Genomic DNA, 19,156 nt, shown 5'->3' on the forward strand with positions numbered 1-19,156 from the left:
GTTTTGGTCAGTGAAGATCATCAGGGCCTCCAGCAGCCAGCAGCCATGTGTGAGCAGAGACATGTGAGGAGCAGAGAGACACATGGGTGAGCAGGGACAGAGGAACAAAATGGCAGCTTAAAGATTAGAGCATGGTGAAGACCAATCTCAGCCCAAAAGAGTCTGATGTGGACAGAGAAGATGTTGCTAGAGATATACCAGTCCAGAAGTTCCAGGTAACTGAACAGAGGGAGCACTAAGTGCTAAGCACTCAGAGCTAGGAGCTGTGGTAGGAGGAAACAGAACTGTGAAGTGATCTAAAATGTTGCCCTCAGGAGCTATGCAAGGACCAGAAAGAGCAGGTCTCGGAGGCCCACCCAGAGGGACTCCTTCTTCCTCCCAACAGCTCTGCATGCAGAGAACATGCATGATGCACAGGTGGGGTTCTGCTAACACTCTTTATGAGCACAGTAGTCATCATGCTCCGTCTGCTTGGCACACCTGGTCGACAACCCCAAAGGAAGAATTGGATGTTTTTACAGCCCGACCTATGCCTCATCCCTGGACACCCCTTCATGCCACTTCTGAGCATGGTCCCTACTGCCTAGCATGGTCCTTTCCCAGGTGGCTTCTCCCCTTGAGGTTGCTTCATGTTTCAATATGGGTGCAAGATCTCCAGTCATTGCAAATGCATTCCAGACAGAAATTAAGAGGAAAGGTCATTTGTCAGCTAAGTAAATTTTCCATTAAACCTTTTCAGAAAGCTTTATGTAATGATTTTGCCAGACCTCTTCCTCTTCTTCCTTCTCACCAAAAATGGCTAAGGAAATTAAATTCTATTATTATGCACTTGCCACAAATCGACTGACATCTTATCATTGACATCTCTGCATTATAGCACTATTTATAATCGCCAAGATCTGGAAACAGCCCAAGTGTCCCCACAATAGGGGACACTTTCAGATAGAGACATAGTGGTACAGACACAACAGAAAACCATCCAGGAGTCTAAATGATAGTACAGCAAGTAGGGCTTTTGCCTCACACAGAGCCAACCCAAGTTTGATCTCCAGTACCAGATATGATTTCCTGCATCTATTAGGATGGATCCCTCAGTGCATTCAGGAGTCAGGCTTGAGCTCTGCCAGGTGTGGCCCAAAACCGAAACAAGCAAAATATGACTAATCTATGCAAAAAGATGAAATCTTGCAATCCACTGCAAGAACCAAAAGTATCAGACTAAGCAAGTTGAGTCAGGAGAAGGGAGAATATCAGTTGCTCTCACTCATGTGGAAGGTAAAAAAACAAAGACCAGGGGCTGGAGAGAAATTACAGCGGTAGGGCATTTGCCTGGCATGCGGCTGACCAGGGAAGGACCAGGTTCAATTCCTCGAATTCCATATGGTCCCCCAAGCTCTGGCAGCAGGGATTTCCAAGTGCAGAGCCAGTAACCCTTGAGCACTGCTAGGTGTGGCCCAGAAATCAATCAATCAATCAATCAATCAAGTTTAAAAAAAAGACCAGGGCAATGAAAACACCTTGAGGTTCAACCTAAAGAAGTTAGGCTACCTGGCAAGGAAAGGTCAGGGGATGAAGGAGATGCATTTTGAGAAGAGACAAAGAGGCCAATAGCAGAGGAAAGTGGACTCTGATGCTACAGTAACAGGCCACGGCTAAACATCAATACTAAGGATCTGTGGACCATAATTCCTTGATGACAATAGTAGGAATGAATCTCATTGAGGCCCTGTTAGGAGGGGAGAGGAGGTGACAGGCTAGCTGGAGCTTTCCCTTAAAACATCCTGTGAGAAGGGGCAGTAAAACCACATGCCTTCATTACTGAGATTATGTCTCAATGCTAATGCTTATGCTTTATATACCTTGAGCAGTGTCACCAGAAGGCCACCTAGAGGTGGCATCCTCCTAATACTTGGAAACAGAGAAAATGGTACAGACTGGTCATTCTCCGTGACACCTTTTCTTTCTTTAACTACTGCAGTGTATCTTGCTATGGGCTGACATTTATATCTGGGGCCTTCCACGGGCCACCCCAGGCACTGACACTCAGGGGTGTCTGGGCAAGCCCTGCCCAGAGCCCCATTTACCAAATCTGCCTCCTCCAAAGGGTCCAGAGGCCCATGCGTGTCACCTATGTCCAAGTTTGAGAAGCTCTGTTTAGCTGCAGTAAACCAGTAACCTCCTCAAAACTTCTTGGGAAGCAAAACTGCTCTAAGCTGGAGCTGGAGTGATAGAACAGCAGGTAGGGCATATGCCTTGCACATGGCCAACCTGAGTTCCATCACCAACATCCAATATGATCCCCTGAACCTGCCAGGAGTGATTTCTAAACACACACCAGGTGTGGCCCAATCCCCCTAAAAAATTTGCTCTAAGATGACTCTCCTGAGACTAGGTCCAATTTCCTCTCTGTGCCCAGGAGTCACACCCTGAAATACTCAGAGGTTATTCCTGGCTCTGAGCTCAGGGATTACTCCTGATAGTGCTTTGAGGGACTATAGTGAGTGCCAGAAAATAAACCTGGATTAGTCCCATGCAAAGCAAGTGCCTAATCTGCTGCACTATGGTTCCAAGTCATGCACTTTCTAACTGCTTCCTCCTGTACCCCAAGACTCTTTACTGCAAGCTTCTCCCCCACCAAAACTCCACATTTGAGGCTTCAGCCCTGACTCACAACCTCCTACCCACTGAGGGAGGCCCAACTGCTATTTTACAGTTCTCAGGTCAGAAAAATCACCATTGAGGGTGAGAGTTGGTTGGTTTCCACAAAGAGATGTGAGGACTCGGTGGACAGGTGGACAGAGTTTGCAGATGAGGAAGGAAGTAAAAGGAAGGGAGGCCTCTCCAGGCAGACAGAAGCTCTGGGTCCCTGCAGTGGCCCCTCACCTCCCAGACTGCCTCCTGGAACTACCTTCTCTCCTCTGGCTCTGGGAAGGGTATGTGGCCGCATTCCTTGGGCAGGTCAGCGTCCCCTTGGTGCTGGAGTCAATCAACCTTAGCAAAGACCTTGCCTGACCTGCTCACCCAAGTGGCCCTGGTCTGACGGGCCCTAGATCTATGCAGAAAGGCTAATACCAAGGCATGCAGGAAAGCAGAGCCAACCTTCAGAGGCAGGAGCAGCAGCTGTCTGAGGTTGCAAGAAATCAGCCTAGAGCCCTTCTGGGATGAAGGAAGGCTGCCACAACAGGGCAGGGCATCTGGCCACAGAACTGTGAACCCCCATATCCTCGAATCTGAGCACTGACCCTTCATCTGAGCCCTCCATGAAGGGGGGCAGGGGCAAGTGTCTGCTGTGGGGTCCCTTCTGCCCACCAAGGACAGACTCACAGACTGTCTCCAGAAGTCAGGCCTCTGCAATGTGAGCTTCTCCCTGAGAGAAGACGACAGAAACACAAAGCCAACCCATAAAGGTGCTATGTATAGCCCCCTTTGGGTTCAAGACTTACCCCCGCATCCTATTATAACTTTATCTCCCTCAGCTGTTGGGTTCCAGAAAAGCCACTAAGAAATAGGGATGAAGCAATAGCACAGCAGGAGGGTGTTTGACTTGCACACGTCTGATCTAGGACATACCTAGGTTCAATCCCTGGCATCCCATATGGTCCCCCAAAGCCAGGGGTGATTTCTGAGCACATAACCAGGAGTGAACACTTAGCATCACTGAGTGTGCCCCCCCCCAAAAAAAATAAACGAAACAAGAAAATTATTTTTAAAAAATGAAAAGAAAATAAAAGCCACTGAGACAAACATAGGGAGAGTTAACGATGATTGCAGGGTGGCTGGGCAGGGCTGAGAGAAAGCAGAAGAAGCCACAATCTGCCCTCCAGGGCTGCACAGGTTAAAGTGGAGCCAACAAACCATCATTTTAAACCAAAGCAGCCAAAGTGCTGAAAAGGACCATGTGCCCAGGCAGAAGGCAAGGGCAGACATAGCCAGGAGAGCCCACCGGGAAGGGGCCCAGGAGGCTGAACATGGCATCCCCAGCTGGAGAGAACTTGTGTCTCTAGCTTCTAGGGGAAGTTTCTTGAAGGAGCAGGAAAACCAACAGAGACAGCTCAGTGTTCTTTGCCAAACCTGCAGTGCCTGAAAGCTGCAGAAGCTCAGAGGAGGCTGCCCAGACTTTTCAGAGCAGTGGGAACTCATAGGGGGGCAGTACAGCCCCCAAGGCTTGGCTACAGCCCAGCAAATCCTGCAGTGAAGAGCGAGCTTCCTTTCTGGCGGCTGCTATTAAAGCCAGAGTTTCCCAGGACCTTTTCAGGAAACTAGGCCAGAGTACAAACTAGAGAATAGAAGGTGAGGAATGTAACAGAACAACTACTGGAAGGTCTACCTGTTACCAGATGGGTGACTCCTAGAGGCCAGAAAATTAGCAAGCATGACAGTCCCCGTATCCCAGCTTCACTCTGCCACTTCTACTGTGGCCTAGGACAGGGAGCCAGGATCCCTGTATGCTTCCTGGAGCTCCAGCCATCAGCTCCATGCATAGGAGCTTCATGCATCAGCTCCAGAGCTTAGGGTGGACTGAAAGGCAGAGAAGCAACTATGTACTCACATCTCTATCTTCCTTGCTTCCTTACAAGCTCCAGTAGGCAGACACCCCAGGACTTACTCTGCCATTAAATTCGGTGCCTGATCTACAAACTGGAATGCATTCATCTCTATTTCATGACCCAATGGGTATGCATAAAAGCATAAAAGGCCAAAAAAGACAAGGGTGGGGCCTGGAGGCTAGCCAAGGTGTAAAGTGTGGCCTTGCACATGTAAAACTGCCTGCAGGCTGTCTCCCTTTCAACTGCTGCAGCATGCAGTCAGAGAAGGGCACAGAGATGCCACCAAACACTAGGTGAACACTGCAGAAAATAGGTGAAGGGAGAAACCAAGAAGAAATTGAGCAGGAGAGGTACAGGCAAAGTGGGTAGCAGAGCTGGCAGGCAGATGTGTAGTGCTTGGTGAACCAGACTGAGACACCACCCCAGGCCAGGCAATGATGGGTACAGAGCTGTGAGAGGCATGACAGATGATGTGGGCACAGGACTCTGCTGTGTGACCATCTCCCAGACCTTCTTGAAGGATTCTGGACATGTTCTCTCCCCTGTGGGTTTCGCCACAACAAACTTGAGATGGGCAGGGAATGGTGCCTCCAGGAAAATTCCCACTCCTTGTCCTCACTGCCGGCTCTCTGCCCACCCCATCCATCTCACACCAGTGCTGATGCTGGGCAAGCAAAGCCTGGTCCCCAGATCCATGGCATCTGTCAAGAGCCACGAGCTCTTTCTCACCATCAACAGGAAAAATAGTTCTTTGGGGCCCGGAGAGATAGCACAGTGGCGTTTGCCTTGCAAGCAGCCGATCCAGGACCAAAGGTGGTTGGTTCGAATCCCGGTGTCCCATATGGTCCCCCGTGCCTGCCAGGAGCTATTTCTGAGCAGACAGCCAGGAGTAACCCCTGAGCACTGCCGGGTGTGACCCAAAAACAAAACAAACAAAAAACAGTTCTTTGATCCAGCACATGAGCTAGCTCACAGTCCCCGAAACCCTTCTCTGGCCTCGGGCCTTCCCAGCCTGAATAAAGCTGCAGAGAAGAACCTGCCTGTCACTTTCATCCTCCCCTGTAACCAAAAACCTAAATGAGAGCCCAGCTATGTTTAAGAGACCATGAACAAGGGACAAGACTAACCTTGAGCCAGTCCTGGGCAAGGCTCCATAGTTGGGCTCCTGCTCCCCAGATATTCTCTAAGTTCTTTGCTTTCATGAAGGAAAATTGGAGCTGCAGAAAAAGTGACACGCTGGACACATGTCAGAGCCAAAGATCACTTAACAATTCATGAAGATTTGCTGGGCAGGAATGTCTCATGCCAGAAGCCAGGGATGATATTCATACACAGACACACACGAGTTCAGAGCTGCTCTCACATATTTAGATGCTATAGCAGTGAAGGACTTTTAAGCCAAGTTTAGTGCTTATATCCAGTTTTTTGAGGAGAAGCCCACTTACTAGCTGGAATAGATGTGGGCATGACAGCTCTGGGCACTGACCAGAGAGGACATAATCTGTAGGAGCCTCATAGGATATTCTCAGAGTGGGAATAGGGTATTTCCATCAGGTTCTGAGCTGAGTTTCCCAATCAGTGTGGGCAGAAATGGATGATGAAGACATATTACTCAGCAAAATGAGATTCTATTACAGATGTAAATTCTCACTGTTCCCCCCCCCCAAAAAAAAAATCCTTCTTCTAAGATGGGCTTTTAGTCCTCCAGTTTCCTAGATATTACATGATACTTTTTAAATCTTCCAGTAAACACACACACACACACACACACACACACACACACAATATGCCTGTAGAATTCTTCCAGATTACCTGTATCGCCCTCCCACAGAGGAATGAATATGGTCCCCTATGAGATCCTTATCCCTGAGAACCCCAGGCTCACCTTTCTCAGCCCTTCTCCCAACTGCCTTTCTGGCCACATCTTCTCAAAATTGGAGAGTTGAGTGATCAGAAATGTGTGTCATGTGTTCTCCTTTCTCTGGATTTAAAGAATCAGATACCACTGAACTTCAGTTTCCATTTTTCTGAAATGCTGAGGGTTCTGCAGTTTGGGATTCCCAGACTGGGGGTGGGGGTGGGAAGGGGCAAGGAGAATGAAACATGAACTGGTAGTAATGGAGCTGTTTTCTGTTTTGTTTTGGTTTGGTTTGGGGGCCACACTCAGAGGCACTCAAAGGTTACTCCTGGCTCTGTGCTCAGAAATCGCTCCTGGCAGGCACAGGGGACCATATGGGATGCCAGGATTCGAACCAACATAGGTCCTGGGTCAGATGCTTGCAAAGAAAATGTCCTACTACTGTGCTATCTCTCCAGCCCCAAGTGGGACTGCTTTAAGAACAGCATTCTTAAACATTCATTAAACAGCATTCTTAACAGCAAACCTCCATTTCCTTTTTAAATGTTGGTAACAAGACCATGTGGTTCAATGGCTGTTAAGTCTGCACTCTTTCTCTGCAGGCATTTTATTCACTAGGGAGGGACAGAAGGCTTACAACAAAACCTCCACCATTCTAGTATCCCGCCTCTGCCAAGGTGGAGAATCCCAAGTACCATGCAAATCTGACACATGACTCAGTAGCGAACAAAGGGGCCCTTCCTGTTCCCTGCCTTGCAGCCGGCTCTGTCCCAGGAAGTCACCATCGTCACAAGCACATTTGGGCCTGAGGCCTTGGGCTGTTCCCCTACATCTGCCGCAATACTCATTCCCAGGCCAGAGCCTTGACCCAACATCCAGAGAGGCAGTCAAGCCAGAGTTCGGCCAGCCAGACCCTCAAGAGCTCGCAGTCTCCAGCAGACCCAGCTACACTCTCCTGCCCATCATTGCTTCATTCCAACCAAGAGTGTGGGGAGGGGAGGGGAATCAGGGCTTTTCATTATATCTACTGAGTGAGATGGAGTCTCAGGAAGTGGCCATCTCTGGAGGAAATGCACACAGCTGCACCAAACCAAAACTGAATCTGGGTTGTCAACAAAAGGAAGCTGTTGTTACCCCCAGAAGCAGACACAGAAAAAGTCAGGAGGTCAGCGCCTGTTAGAGAAATACCAGGCAGGGTGGTTGTGGAGACAGGAGTACCCACACACATGCTTTCAGCAAAGGTCACCAAACACCAGGCACAATTTCCCAACGACGCTTTATTTAAAAAAAAAAAAAAAGAAACACTCTTCAGAGCTGAACTCGGAACTTCTATCTGAGAAGCTGCTCCACCACATGGGAATATCAAGTACTTAAATAATTATACTGGAGAGAGAAACAAAAAACAAACAAACAAACGAAGTGGGGACTTTGAGCACCGAAGCAAAAAATTCCCTCTGTTCAGACAGGTGAGCACACTGTGGGGCAAGGACCAAGGCGATCAGGTCGGGTGTGGCCGGGGTTCAGGCAGAATGGACTGGGGTCCCACAGTGCTTGTGCCACAGGTCGATGGCTTTGCTCACAATGGCGTCAGAGCTGTCCTGGGGAATCTGTGAACAAGAGAAAAAGAGACTCAGTGAATCCTTAGTGCTAACAGCGTCAGCCAGTCCTTCACTTCCTCCCAGTGGCGCTGAGGTTGCAAGGCACTCAAAAAACCTCACCCCTTTGTTCCCCGGGTCATCTGATGACTTACTAAAAGCTCCAGGGTCAGGCAACCTGGATGGAACCCTGCACTGCCCACTTGTTACCAGTCATGTGGGCAGAACAGGTCGCTCACAGACTCTGGAATTAGAGCCCATCTCGCCAGTCTTGCTTCACAGGGCTGCTTACAGAAGGACAATGATATAATCCCAGGCCAACATCCAGCACCAGTTTAGGCACTGTTAGCCATTATTATTAAGGGATGATTCATTAATATATCTACATTATATATATATATTTATATATTATATATATGGGGGACTTATTTTTCATCAGGTCACTATTCAAACTGAATAGTGACTTAAAAAAAAACAACAGATCTTTGGATCTATGAAATGTATTATTTCAATCTTTCTTCTACCTCATGCCTTGTCTAATTAAGGACATCCAAAATTACAGAGCAGAAAAGCTGACTCACTTAGACCTGTTGGACATGAACTAAAGTTATGCTTAAAAACCTTAACAAACTCAACTGAGATTTTACCAGTGAGAGTGACTGAAATGAAAAGGCTACAGAACCACCCCAAACAGCATCCTTGTCCATTAACGACTGTGCACTAGAGCAGTGTTTTTTAACCTTTCATGTGCAAAGGCACACTTTTTTCATGAAAAAAAAAATCACGAGGCACACCGTTAGAAAATGTTAAAAAAATTTTTAACTCTGTGCCTATATTGACTATATATAAAGTAATACTCTTGAATAGGAATCAAATAAACACAAAGAAAGTATTTTATAATTACTGTATTATAAAATAATAATAACAATCTAATAATTGGTCTATTTGTGAGCCAAAGCCACATGTCACAGATAAAATTGGAATTTTCCCCACGGCACACAAGACAATATTTCATGGCACACTAGTGTGCTGCGGCACAGTGGTTGAAAAACGCTGCACTAGAGTACTAGGCCTTATCCCCTTCTCCGGACAAGCCCTTGGGGTACGAAATTCTGTCTTTAACCAAGACTTAACTACTCAGAAAGAAGACACAAACTGTCACCCACAGAGCAACTCTGGGCTCATCTTCTTTGTTTTGGTTTGTTTTAGGGCCACACTGGTGTTCAGAGCATACTCCTGGCTCCAGGTTCAGGGATCACTCCTGACGGGGCTCCGGAGGACCATATGTGGTCCAGATGGAATCCACACTGGCCACCTGCATGGCAAGCACCTTACCCACTGTACAATCTCCCTGGTCTCATGAGATTATTTCATGGAAAGCTTATAAAAAAGCATACTGTGTAGCTTCTCTGAAATAACATAATGCATAATAACATAATAACATAAAATAAAATTCAGGTTGCTAGGCAAACTCCCTCTCTAGAATTAAAATAAAGTCCACTTACATTTTCCAGAAACTGTTTTATCTTCTCTGCATTGTTCAGTGCCATTACTTTTATTTTGAAGGTTAATAAAATTTCCACAGCTACAAAAACCAGGATCTTACAGGATCCGCTCACAACTTTATCCCAAACCCTACAACACACACACACACACAAAAGGAAAGAAAAAGAAAAAAAGGCAATCAAATTACTTGTACTTGAAACTGTTTACCAAAACACCTCAAATTATACAACTAAATCAAATTAATTCTAGTGTAAATATAAACTTCAGAGAAGTTCTGTGATGAAATAATCTGCCAACAAAACAAACTAGTCAATTCAATTTCATTTTCCAGTAGTTCAAGTTTCTTAAACTTATCCAAAGATGCAAGGGACTGATTACTGATCTACAACCATTGTACAGCAAAGACTGTTAAGTCCTATGACTGCAGGTTGCTATTACACTCTATGTAGCATAGAGACTGTCCTGCCACATTCTCAGTGCACAATCTTTCTTCAATTACATCAGAAAGTCTTGGCAGGAAGCATCAGGACTGCAAAATACCAATCACACATCTGTAGCCAATGAAAAAGTCAAGTTTGAATGTCAATTTTTTGCCTTCAGTTACTCTAAAGTAGCCATAATAGAACTAAGTTAAGATTTCTTCTAGATAAGGCAGCATCATTGTTCTAATAAAAGCCAGTGCCTACCTAAAGTCCGGCTTCAGAGCTGAGTATCGTACAGTTTCTAACAATCCGAGAAACTCAACTTCTGCATATTCTGTCTTCTAACACTGCTATTAGACTTCGTTAATGGTCATTTAATAATCGAAAAGATAACAACCAGAATTGTGCATTCTGTTAGCTGCCGATGTTAACTTCAAACTACTGTATTATTCTAAAACAAGTTTCTTTTCTGAGGAATGAGCAGGTGAAAACCAGGATTCTTTGGATTCTAAGTCTCCGGCCAATACTTGCCTCTGTAAACTGGACTCAGGTAAGCACCCCGCAAAGCACCTCTTGAACCAAAGATCATGAGGAAGCCTGGACACTGCAGAACATGCCTTGAGATGGCTCAGCAGCCTGCTATCTTCCAGGTTCAAGTACTGTTCAAACGCCTTTGGCTAGGAATAAAGTAGAGAGAGATGCTGTGATCTAACATTACCTTACAGTCAGCGATGAAAGAAAGGCACCTGGACTGTGTACAGTGGGTCCAGTGGCAAAGAGTGGATCCTACAGGCAAACTTTCGAGTCTATGCAGAAGACCACAATCAGACTCTAGGTCACCTGAGCCAATGCAACTGTCTATTTGACTAAATAGCTGCCACTCTGAATTCCTAATGAGATCAAGCTCTTCCAGGTCTCTAGGTCCAAGCAAGCTAGAAAGAATGAGACAAACTAAAGCTAGCAAGAGCCCATCCATCACCACCCACATTGGCACTGTTCCATGTGGGAACCAAGTTTCTGCCTCCAGGAGCTCACAGCCCGAATGAGAGAGAGTAGTAGAAAGAAGAATGCAGCAGAGTTAACAAAGCTTTGGTGTGGGGCTGTAGGAGACTACCCAGGGACTCCTCACTCAGGCTTCAGAAACCAAAAACAATCTCCCAGAAAACATGGCACCTAACAGCCTCTGTAAGAATGGACAGGAGTCAGCCAAGCAAAAGGATGTGCCTGTAACTATTGGTCTTACTTCCTCCTCCTTCTCTTGGGGATCGCTTCTCTTTATCCAGCTTTGTGACCCCTTATGAATTCTAAGAGCTTGTCAAAAACTCTACAAAACCACTCCCTATACCCAGAACTTCTCTCCAATGTACTGTTGACCAGATACCTTTCCATGGCCTTTCCTACCCTAATCTGACCTAGAATTTTTCTTAATTCTACCACTAAAATGAAGCAGTACATTTAGAGCATACCTGCATAAATCTATGGATGAGAGTCCTGTGTGGTACTGGATTCTCACCTGCAAAGCATGCCCAGCAGCCCTTCAGGCTATTTGCCTCATGGGCAGGGCTTTGCAAAGTAAAACTGCCTCCAGCTTCCCCTGCAGACAGCTGAGGCCAAGTGGCTCAGTCTGCCACTGACAGGCACAGAGGAAAAGTACATTCCTGGACAGGCTGCTGTGGAACGCGGAACTCTTGGTGCCAAGTATACCTGTCTAGACTACATGCTTCCTGCTGCTACTCTAAAGTCTCCATCATGTGTAGGAGTTAAGATCATCCATGAGGACACTAGCTGACAGGGACAGGAAGGAGCCTGGATCCCTGTCACTAATAGGGCATTGAGGCACTAGTCTGGCTGCCTTAATGCTGGAATTCTGGGCCATGAATGAAAACAAGGATGCTTCTTCTGTTCTCAGAGATTTTTTTTTTTTTTTTTTTTTTTGGTTTTTGGGCCACACCCGTTTGACGCTCAGGGGTTACTCCTGGCTATGTGCTCAGAAATCGCCCCTGGCTTGGGGGGACCATATGGGACGCCGGGGGAATCGAACCGCGGTCCTTCCTTGGCTAGCGCTTGCAAGGCAGACACCTTACCTCCAGCGCCACCTACCCGGCCCGTGTTCTCAGAGATTTCTACTATACACAGTCAACTAGCAACAGAGGACAATTCTAGACAGAGTTGGTGGATTCATACCAGGTAAGCAGGAGCCCGCAGCAGGCTATTCATTTAGGTATTTGTCCATGGCTGCTTCTGTGCAGCAACAACAGAGCTGAGTGGTTGCAACAGAATGCAGGGAAGACATTTGGTGACTCCTGTCGTAAGAGGGCCCACTCATACCTGCAACAGTACCATGAGTCCAGAGTCTTCTCTGGAGACTAGAAATACTATTGCTCACTCCCACCTGCCAACAGCCCGAAACTGAGTCCCTTACCAGCTGGGGAAGAGCATCGCGATACTTGTTATTTAACTGGTTCACAAAGCATCGAATGATCCAGTAACAGTCGACACTATCCTCCACCATCTCTTCCATAGCTTTAGCAATGGCAAGAAATACTTCATCTTCTGACTCCTGAAAGAGTAATGACAATCTCAGTAGGACAGCAGAGGAGAGGGATATATATTTTAATTTTTAAAAAAAATCTCAAAACCTATATTTTCAGGAGGCTATACTGGTAAATCCAAGTGTGGGAAAATGGAAGGTTTACTACTGAAGAGAAAACTACTAAAAGAGATGAGGTTGATAGGAACCAGCTCTCCTCCATGTCCTGACTTCAGGCTGCTCACACAGGAATGTCTGTGCCCAACACTGAGGCCATCAGAGGGTTAGCAGAAATAAATCAGAAGCAAGGTGCTTATGATCTCTCCACTCAAAAATATTCTTAGGGCAAGAGGAAACCTTTCCAAAGGATGTGAACAACTCTAAAATAAGCATTGGTGGAGATGTACCATTGCAGGAATTTGCAAAAGCCAAAGGACACCAATAGAATAAAGCTTTTTCTTTTCAAGGCATTCATAAATACCTTTATAATTCTATACTGCTTTGCAACACCTAAAGAGTTAAAACATGGGGCCGGAGAGATAGCATGGGAGGTAAGGCGTTTGCCTTTCATGCAGGAGGTCATCGGTTCGAATCCCGGCGTCCCATATGGTCCCCCGTGCCTGCCAGGAACAATTTCTGAGCCTGGAGCCAGGAATAATCCCTGAGCACTGCCGGGTGTGACCCAAAAACCACCAAAAAAAAGAGTTAAAACATCCCCCAAACTAGAATTTTAGAAATCAGAACAGCATTTCTCAAACCTGTATTTTTCAAACCAGAACATTTACATTTCAAAAAAAATAAAAAAGGAATAAAACAATTACTTCCATAGAACAGCACAGCTTGCAGGCAAATCCCTATTTTGAACAACTTCCTGTGTAAGCCACCTCCGATTATTAAAATGCCGAAATGAATTGTGAATTGCATAGAAAAAACAGTCAAAGCCCCACAGCTACATTCATCCTTTTGCCTCTCACTCCTCCTCACCAGTCTCTTCACTTTAAGAATGGTTAAGTAGGCAGAGGAAGGAAGTTGTCAAAGATAAAGCTTAGAGCAGGCTGAGACCTAAGAAGCTGATGCCAAGGAGAAATCAGGACCACAGGCTTGTGGTGCCTACATGCAATAGCCAGAGAGCAGGCCAGCTGCGACAATGACATACCAGAAGATGAACAAAAAGGTAAAATCGACTAAAGGTTCGTGGGATGGTTTTACATGTACAGCTGTCAGGAAAAGGCAGCTGCAGTTGTGAAGGGTTAGAATGAATTTAAGATGCTAATGTAGAACTGGAGATGCCAGAGAAATGACACAGCTGACCAGGTTCCATTCTATACGGTCCCCAAGCCCTGTGAAGAGTAGATGCCTGAGCTCAGAATTAGGAGTACACCCTGAGCAACCCCCATCCAAAATCAAACAAACAAAAAAACTGTTATGGAACTGGAGGTAGTAAGAACTTGAGGTTTCTAAGACAAAGATAAATAATGTGTAAAATTATAAAAACATGTGAGAACCTGGTTGTTTTGCCAGAAAGATGCAGAAGCAAAGACATTCCAGGAGCAGTGAACGACACTGTGTGTCCTGCTCTTGGTATCTAAGTATCACACACACCAATCAAAGAAGAAATAGTTCCTTATTAGCTTGGGTAGGAAAAAAAAAGGGAGATGAATCAGAGATAACTTTATTTGTGTATGTTCCATGAAGTAAAGAAATGCTGAGAACAATAAACTTTTCAAAATGACAGAGGACAGTTTGAAGGTGAGCCCAGTGCTCACATCTGGGTCAATTTAAACACAAAAATAAATAAAAGGAGTAGAGATCACTGAGTAAAAGAAGAATCCTCAAGGTCAGAGTGACAGCATAGTGGGTAGGGCAATGCACACTGCCAACCCAGGTTTGATCGTCAGCATCCCATATGGTCCCCAGAGCCTGTCAGGAGTTATTCCTGAGAGCAGAACCAGTAACCCCTGAGCACTGCTGGGTGTGGCCAAAAAATAAATTAATAAAAATACAGTAATTCAAATGGATATAAATGAGGAAGAAGGAAAAAGTCTTCCTCATGAAAAAAAAATTTTTGCAACTAAGGCAGAAGAAATAAGAAATCAGAAAATCACTATTTGGCAACCAGTGCCACAAAATGTGCTTCAGGCAAGAATCATTAGGAGATGGATATTTCCAGGCTCTGAGAACCTGCCCAAGAGTTACTTATTAATTACAAAGGGAAAAACAGTAAACCTGGCATCTATCACTTAACCCAGGGTCAAAATGAACAACTTTCCTAATCAGGGTCATTCTTCTATGGTGATCCTACAGAACATACAGGGTATATTCTCCAAAAAGTGTCAAGGTCATGAAAAGACAGGAACTATTTCAAGTTAATGGCAACCTAAGAAGGCAGGACAATGCAAGAGACAAACAGCAAAATTATAAGAGTTGTATACAGAAGTTCGAAACATCGTTTCAATGCTAAGGCCTGAATCTAAACCAGTTTGTGACCGAGGCATTACTGGCACAACTGGACAAACATGAACAGAATGTAAATATGCACTTTAGCTCTTACTATTGAGTCAATGTCAACTAGTAGATTTCCATGACTATAACCAAATCATGTCGGGGAATATCTTTGTTTTAGAAAGTATATGTCAAAGGATGTGTGTGTGGTAATAGATTAACATTACCTGCATTTCACTCTCAAAAGGTTTAGTACAAAGAGGCTGACATATATACAAGAAAATAGCAAAGCCAAAAACGATAATAGGTGAATAACTAGGGAAAGTGGGCTATGGGTATATAAGGATTCTTGTACTAGTAAGTTTTCCTTGAGTTTGAAATTACTTCAAATTACATTCTGCAAAAACAGGAAGACTGAGGCAGAATGCACTTTTCCTTTTAGGAAAAAGAAGCAAGGAAAGTATCTAAGTCAGAACATGATACAACCAGAGGCTGCAAAATGGGCCGGTGCAAAGTAGAGCAGAGCGTAAAATAAAGTACCACTGACCAGTGGATAGGAGGGACTCCGAGGCAGCTTCCCAGACTCCAGCTGATGCATGCGGAGATAGACTTCGACCTGAGGTGTGGCGTCGCTGACAAAGCGAATGACTTTGAGGGCATGTAGCACATCAGAGTACTGCTCCTTGCGATAAAGCATCACCTGGGCATGGGACTCGTGGTGTGGAGGGAGGATCCCTACAGAGACACAGGGAAAGGGCAGGAGGAAACAACACTGAGAGGACAACACAAATCACTCTACTACAGAGAATTTCAGAGGACGCTGCACACAACAGTCAGACTAGAACCCACCCAAATATTTAACTGCCAGAGTCTCCTTTAAAACAGAGTCTCAATATAAAACAATCTCAAATTTTAAATGCTATTGAGATTTTAAAGCAATGGCATGACTGGCATTAAAAATAACCAATAGTCTTCTCATAACGTTCTGGAATGTGTACTATACACATTTTTAAAATATGTAATAAATTATGATTTAAATCAATTAATGTTGTCAGTGTGGAGCACTCTTTACTCCTACAGGTTAAACACCAGTTTTGTTTTTTGGTATTTTCCTTTTGTGAGGGTTGGCAGGGGGTTGGAGGTGGGATAGAGTTGATATCCAGTGGCACTCAGAACTATTCCTGATTCTGTGCCCAGGAGTGACCCCTGGCAGTGATCAGGGAAATTATATGTGATGCCAGAATCAAACTGGGATCAGTCACAAGCAAAGCAAGTGCCCAACTCTTAGTAGCATCTTTTAGTACTATTTCTCTGGTTCTATCACCAGGCTTTGCAGTTGGACCCCACTACAGACTGAACTGACTCTCCCCCACAGTTATATCTGGTGGTACTAAAGTGCTTTTCTGAAAGATGTTCTTACAGGTCAGCCTCCAAAAGACAAAACCAACACTCAGGATAGGGCCCAAACTCCTTTTCCTGACCAATAAAACAACAATTGATGTCACCACAATATTTTTAGAGATCAACCTTTCAGCCCTGGGTCTCGTACCTAGAAGCACCTTCCACACCAAAGCACGGTACATGGACGGGAGAGGGAACCTCTGACTAAATGTGCAGAGTTTCTCGATATCTAGAGGAAGGAAAAACAAAAGCTTTACCTGCTGATCCAAACATGTGAACATGCCCTGGATTTAATTTTTACAGCAAGAGCAGAGAAAGTCATTTCTTCAAGGGGAAGTTTATTGCACAGTCAGCAAGTGCATGCAAGGCAATAAGGAGCTGGTCTAGCACGAGATGAATTTTTACATCATCATTTTTAACTGGAAGGAAGAGGCTGTTCTTATTCATGGGATTTCTCTCATTAACTCCATACTGCAAGCTTGTTGGACAAAAACTATGGCTCACAGCAGTTAAATGACTTCACTGAGTCACTTTCAAATCCTCACATTTCCCATCACATTAGGCTCTCCTGACCCCAACCTCTAATTGTCAAGTGAGAACAATAATAGCAGATAGACTAAGAGACTGTCTACTGAAGATCAATGATCACATGGGGAATGTTTTTATGAAACGTTAAAGTCACTCTTCTGCCTGTAAGTACAATTTTTGACTACAGTTCAGTTTATTTTACTTTTACCAAATGCAGAACAGATTTTATTATTACTGAACTTAGAAGAATGTTACATAGTAAGAAAAAAATTATGAGAAAAATTGTTAAAAATTTACTCAAAAGCTTATGAGACCTTTAAAAACTAAGAATATATATATGTATGTATTGTGTATATATGTATAATGTGCATATAGATCAGTCTAGTAAGAGGAAACTATTATTACTGAGTTCTTAAAGATTGTTTTGAAATGTCTGGCTTTCTTTCAGTAAAATATAAAGTGAAAAAAATATCCCAAACTTCTCCCCAAATATGCCACTCTACTATCATCCTGCCACTAAAAATTACAGCAGGTAACAAATTCCTTTGGATGTTTTTTATAATACTTATTCCCTAACACCCGGTATGACTGAGAACAATGTTAATTAACTTATAAAACTCACCTAGACGGTCATCTTTGAGGAGAATTTCTAATGATTTCTTTTCTTCCACTCCACGAAATCCTACTTTCTCATAATATACTGAGCGAAAGTTTCTCTGAAAGTCCTCAGTCATGTTTCATCCTTGGAGAAATGAAAGCAGAAGGGAAAAGTAAGCGTGTAAACAAAGAATTTAACTTTCCTTCCCCCCTCCCCACCCAAAAAACAGCTTTTTCTCTTTCTCACAAATACTTTGAATCCTATAATAAATGGCCTTCACGTCAGGCTCAATATTCAATCTTCCCTTTTAAACCATTTACTCCACCTCATGTATGCACTTTCGCCAAAAACCAAGACACAAACAAAGCTTTGAACTACTAAATCAGATAGTTCAAGGTTCATCCATAGAGACTCCAACTTTAGGAAAGCACCAAGTCACATATATGAAAATAGAAAGATGAGTGAAATGGAAAGTCAGACTTCAAGTAAACGGGGTTCTCAGAATTAGAGTACATAGAACATACTCTAATTCTACTTTGACAAATGTTGTGCATTCTAACCCTCAGACCATATTCTGAAATGTTCATGGTATTTTTGGGGGGTAGCTGGATCGACTTTAATTTCCTTTCCTTATTATGAGAAAATGTTCTTTTACTTTTTTAAATGTTGCAATAAAACCACAAGTCCCTAAGTTTTGCTTTAACTTTTAACACAATCCTATTGAGTGTAATGATCAAACTTCCAAACTCCCAGATGATAGCATTCCATTTTTACATCAAGGGAGGAACAAACTGACAAGGAGATGCTCAGAGGTAAAAAAAAGAAAAAAAGAAAAAAGAAAAAAGAAAGAAAACAATATATAATCAATCTGCTGTCAGAATTCGAAAGTTGGGGGGGGGGGGGGTGCTGGGCTCTCTCGCAATAAGCTTCCTAGGCTGACAGCAAGCATGTCAGTGCAAAGAGTCAAGTCACAGGAGGCCGGTGTTTGAAGAATGGGGGTAATGCATTCATTCGCCCAGAGCCTATTGCACTGCCTGACTCCAAATGCCTAAAAGTGTGGATGAAACGAAGAACCCGAGCTCTGCAGGGCAGGTTGAGTTCCAGAAGGCAGAGGAAGTCCTCCTTACAGAAAAAAGGGACCCAAGCTGTAGGACGACAAGATGCCGGGAAGCTTAGGACACTGTGCACTGCACAGGCATCTTCTAGGACTTGCAATGACACCCAGGCTCCTAAAGACCCGGATGCAGGAGTCAATCAAGCACTTCCGGTCCTGCACGCCCAAGTCCCCCTCTCCTTAGCAAGGCTCCATTCACCTCACGCAGCGGGACACCGCACCCGGATAGAGGCTAAGTGGCGCGGAAAAGCAGCCCCGGAGCGCAGAAGGCCGGCGCGTGGGGGACCGACCGACCACTCCCGGGCAAGGATGCGGTGGGATCCCCGCGCGCGCTGGGCGCCACTGGACGGGAAGATGCGACCCCACTGCCGCGGCCGCTGTCGCGCTGCGTTGACGTCATTGCGGGTGGAGCTTGGGCGGTGTTAGTAATGCGCATGCGCTGAGAGCGCGCTTAAGCTGCGTGCGTGCGCAGAGAGACCGCGCTTAAGGTGCGCGTGTGCGCACAGCCTGGGCCCCGGGATGTTTGAACGAGCTCTCTTGCATTGCAATGACCTGAGACTCTGGAGGTGCAGGAAAGGGGAAGTCTAGCAGAAAGGAGGTGACTTCAGGGAGCTT

At 44.9% G+C, this 19,156-nt stretch overlaps 1 protein-coding gene across 1 annotated transcript; it reads right to left on the bottom strand.

Annotated features, from left to right (window-relative positions):
• Window positions 1–7,667: 7,667 nt before the first annotated feature.
• TBC1D7 (TBC1 domain family member 7) lies at window positions 7,668–18,879 on the bottom strand. The gene is made up of 8 exons (XM_049765308.1): window positions 18,741–18,879; window positions 17,452–17,571; window positions 16,450–16,530; window positions 15,448–15,635; window positions 12,351–12,488; window positions 10,460–10,605; window positions 9,506–9,635; window positions 7,668–8,012 (listed from the first exon to the last, which is right to left on the bottom strand). Exons 2-8 carry the CDS (start codon window positions 17,561–17,563, stop codon window positions 7,926–7,928), a joined length of 882 nt encoding a protein of 293 aa, XP_049621265.1. The 5' UTR covers window positions 17,564–17,571; window positions 18,741–18,879; the 3' UTR covers window positions 7,668–7,925.
• Window positions 18,880–19,156: the final 277 nt, after the last annotated feature.

The sequence above is a fragment of the Suncus etruscus genome, chromosome 18, assembly GCF_024139225.1.
Source record: "Suncus etruscus isolate mSunEtr1 chromosome 18, mSunEtr1.pri.cur, whole genome shotgun sequence".
NCBI lineage: Eukaryota > Metazoa > Chordata > Mammalia > Eulipotyphla > Soricidae > Suncus > Suncus etruscus.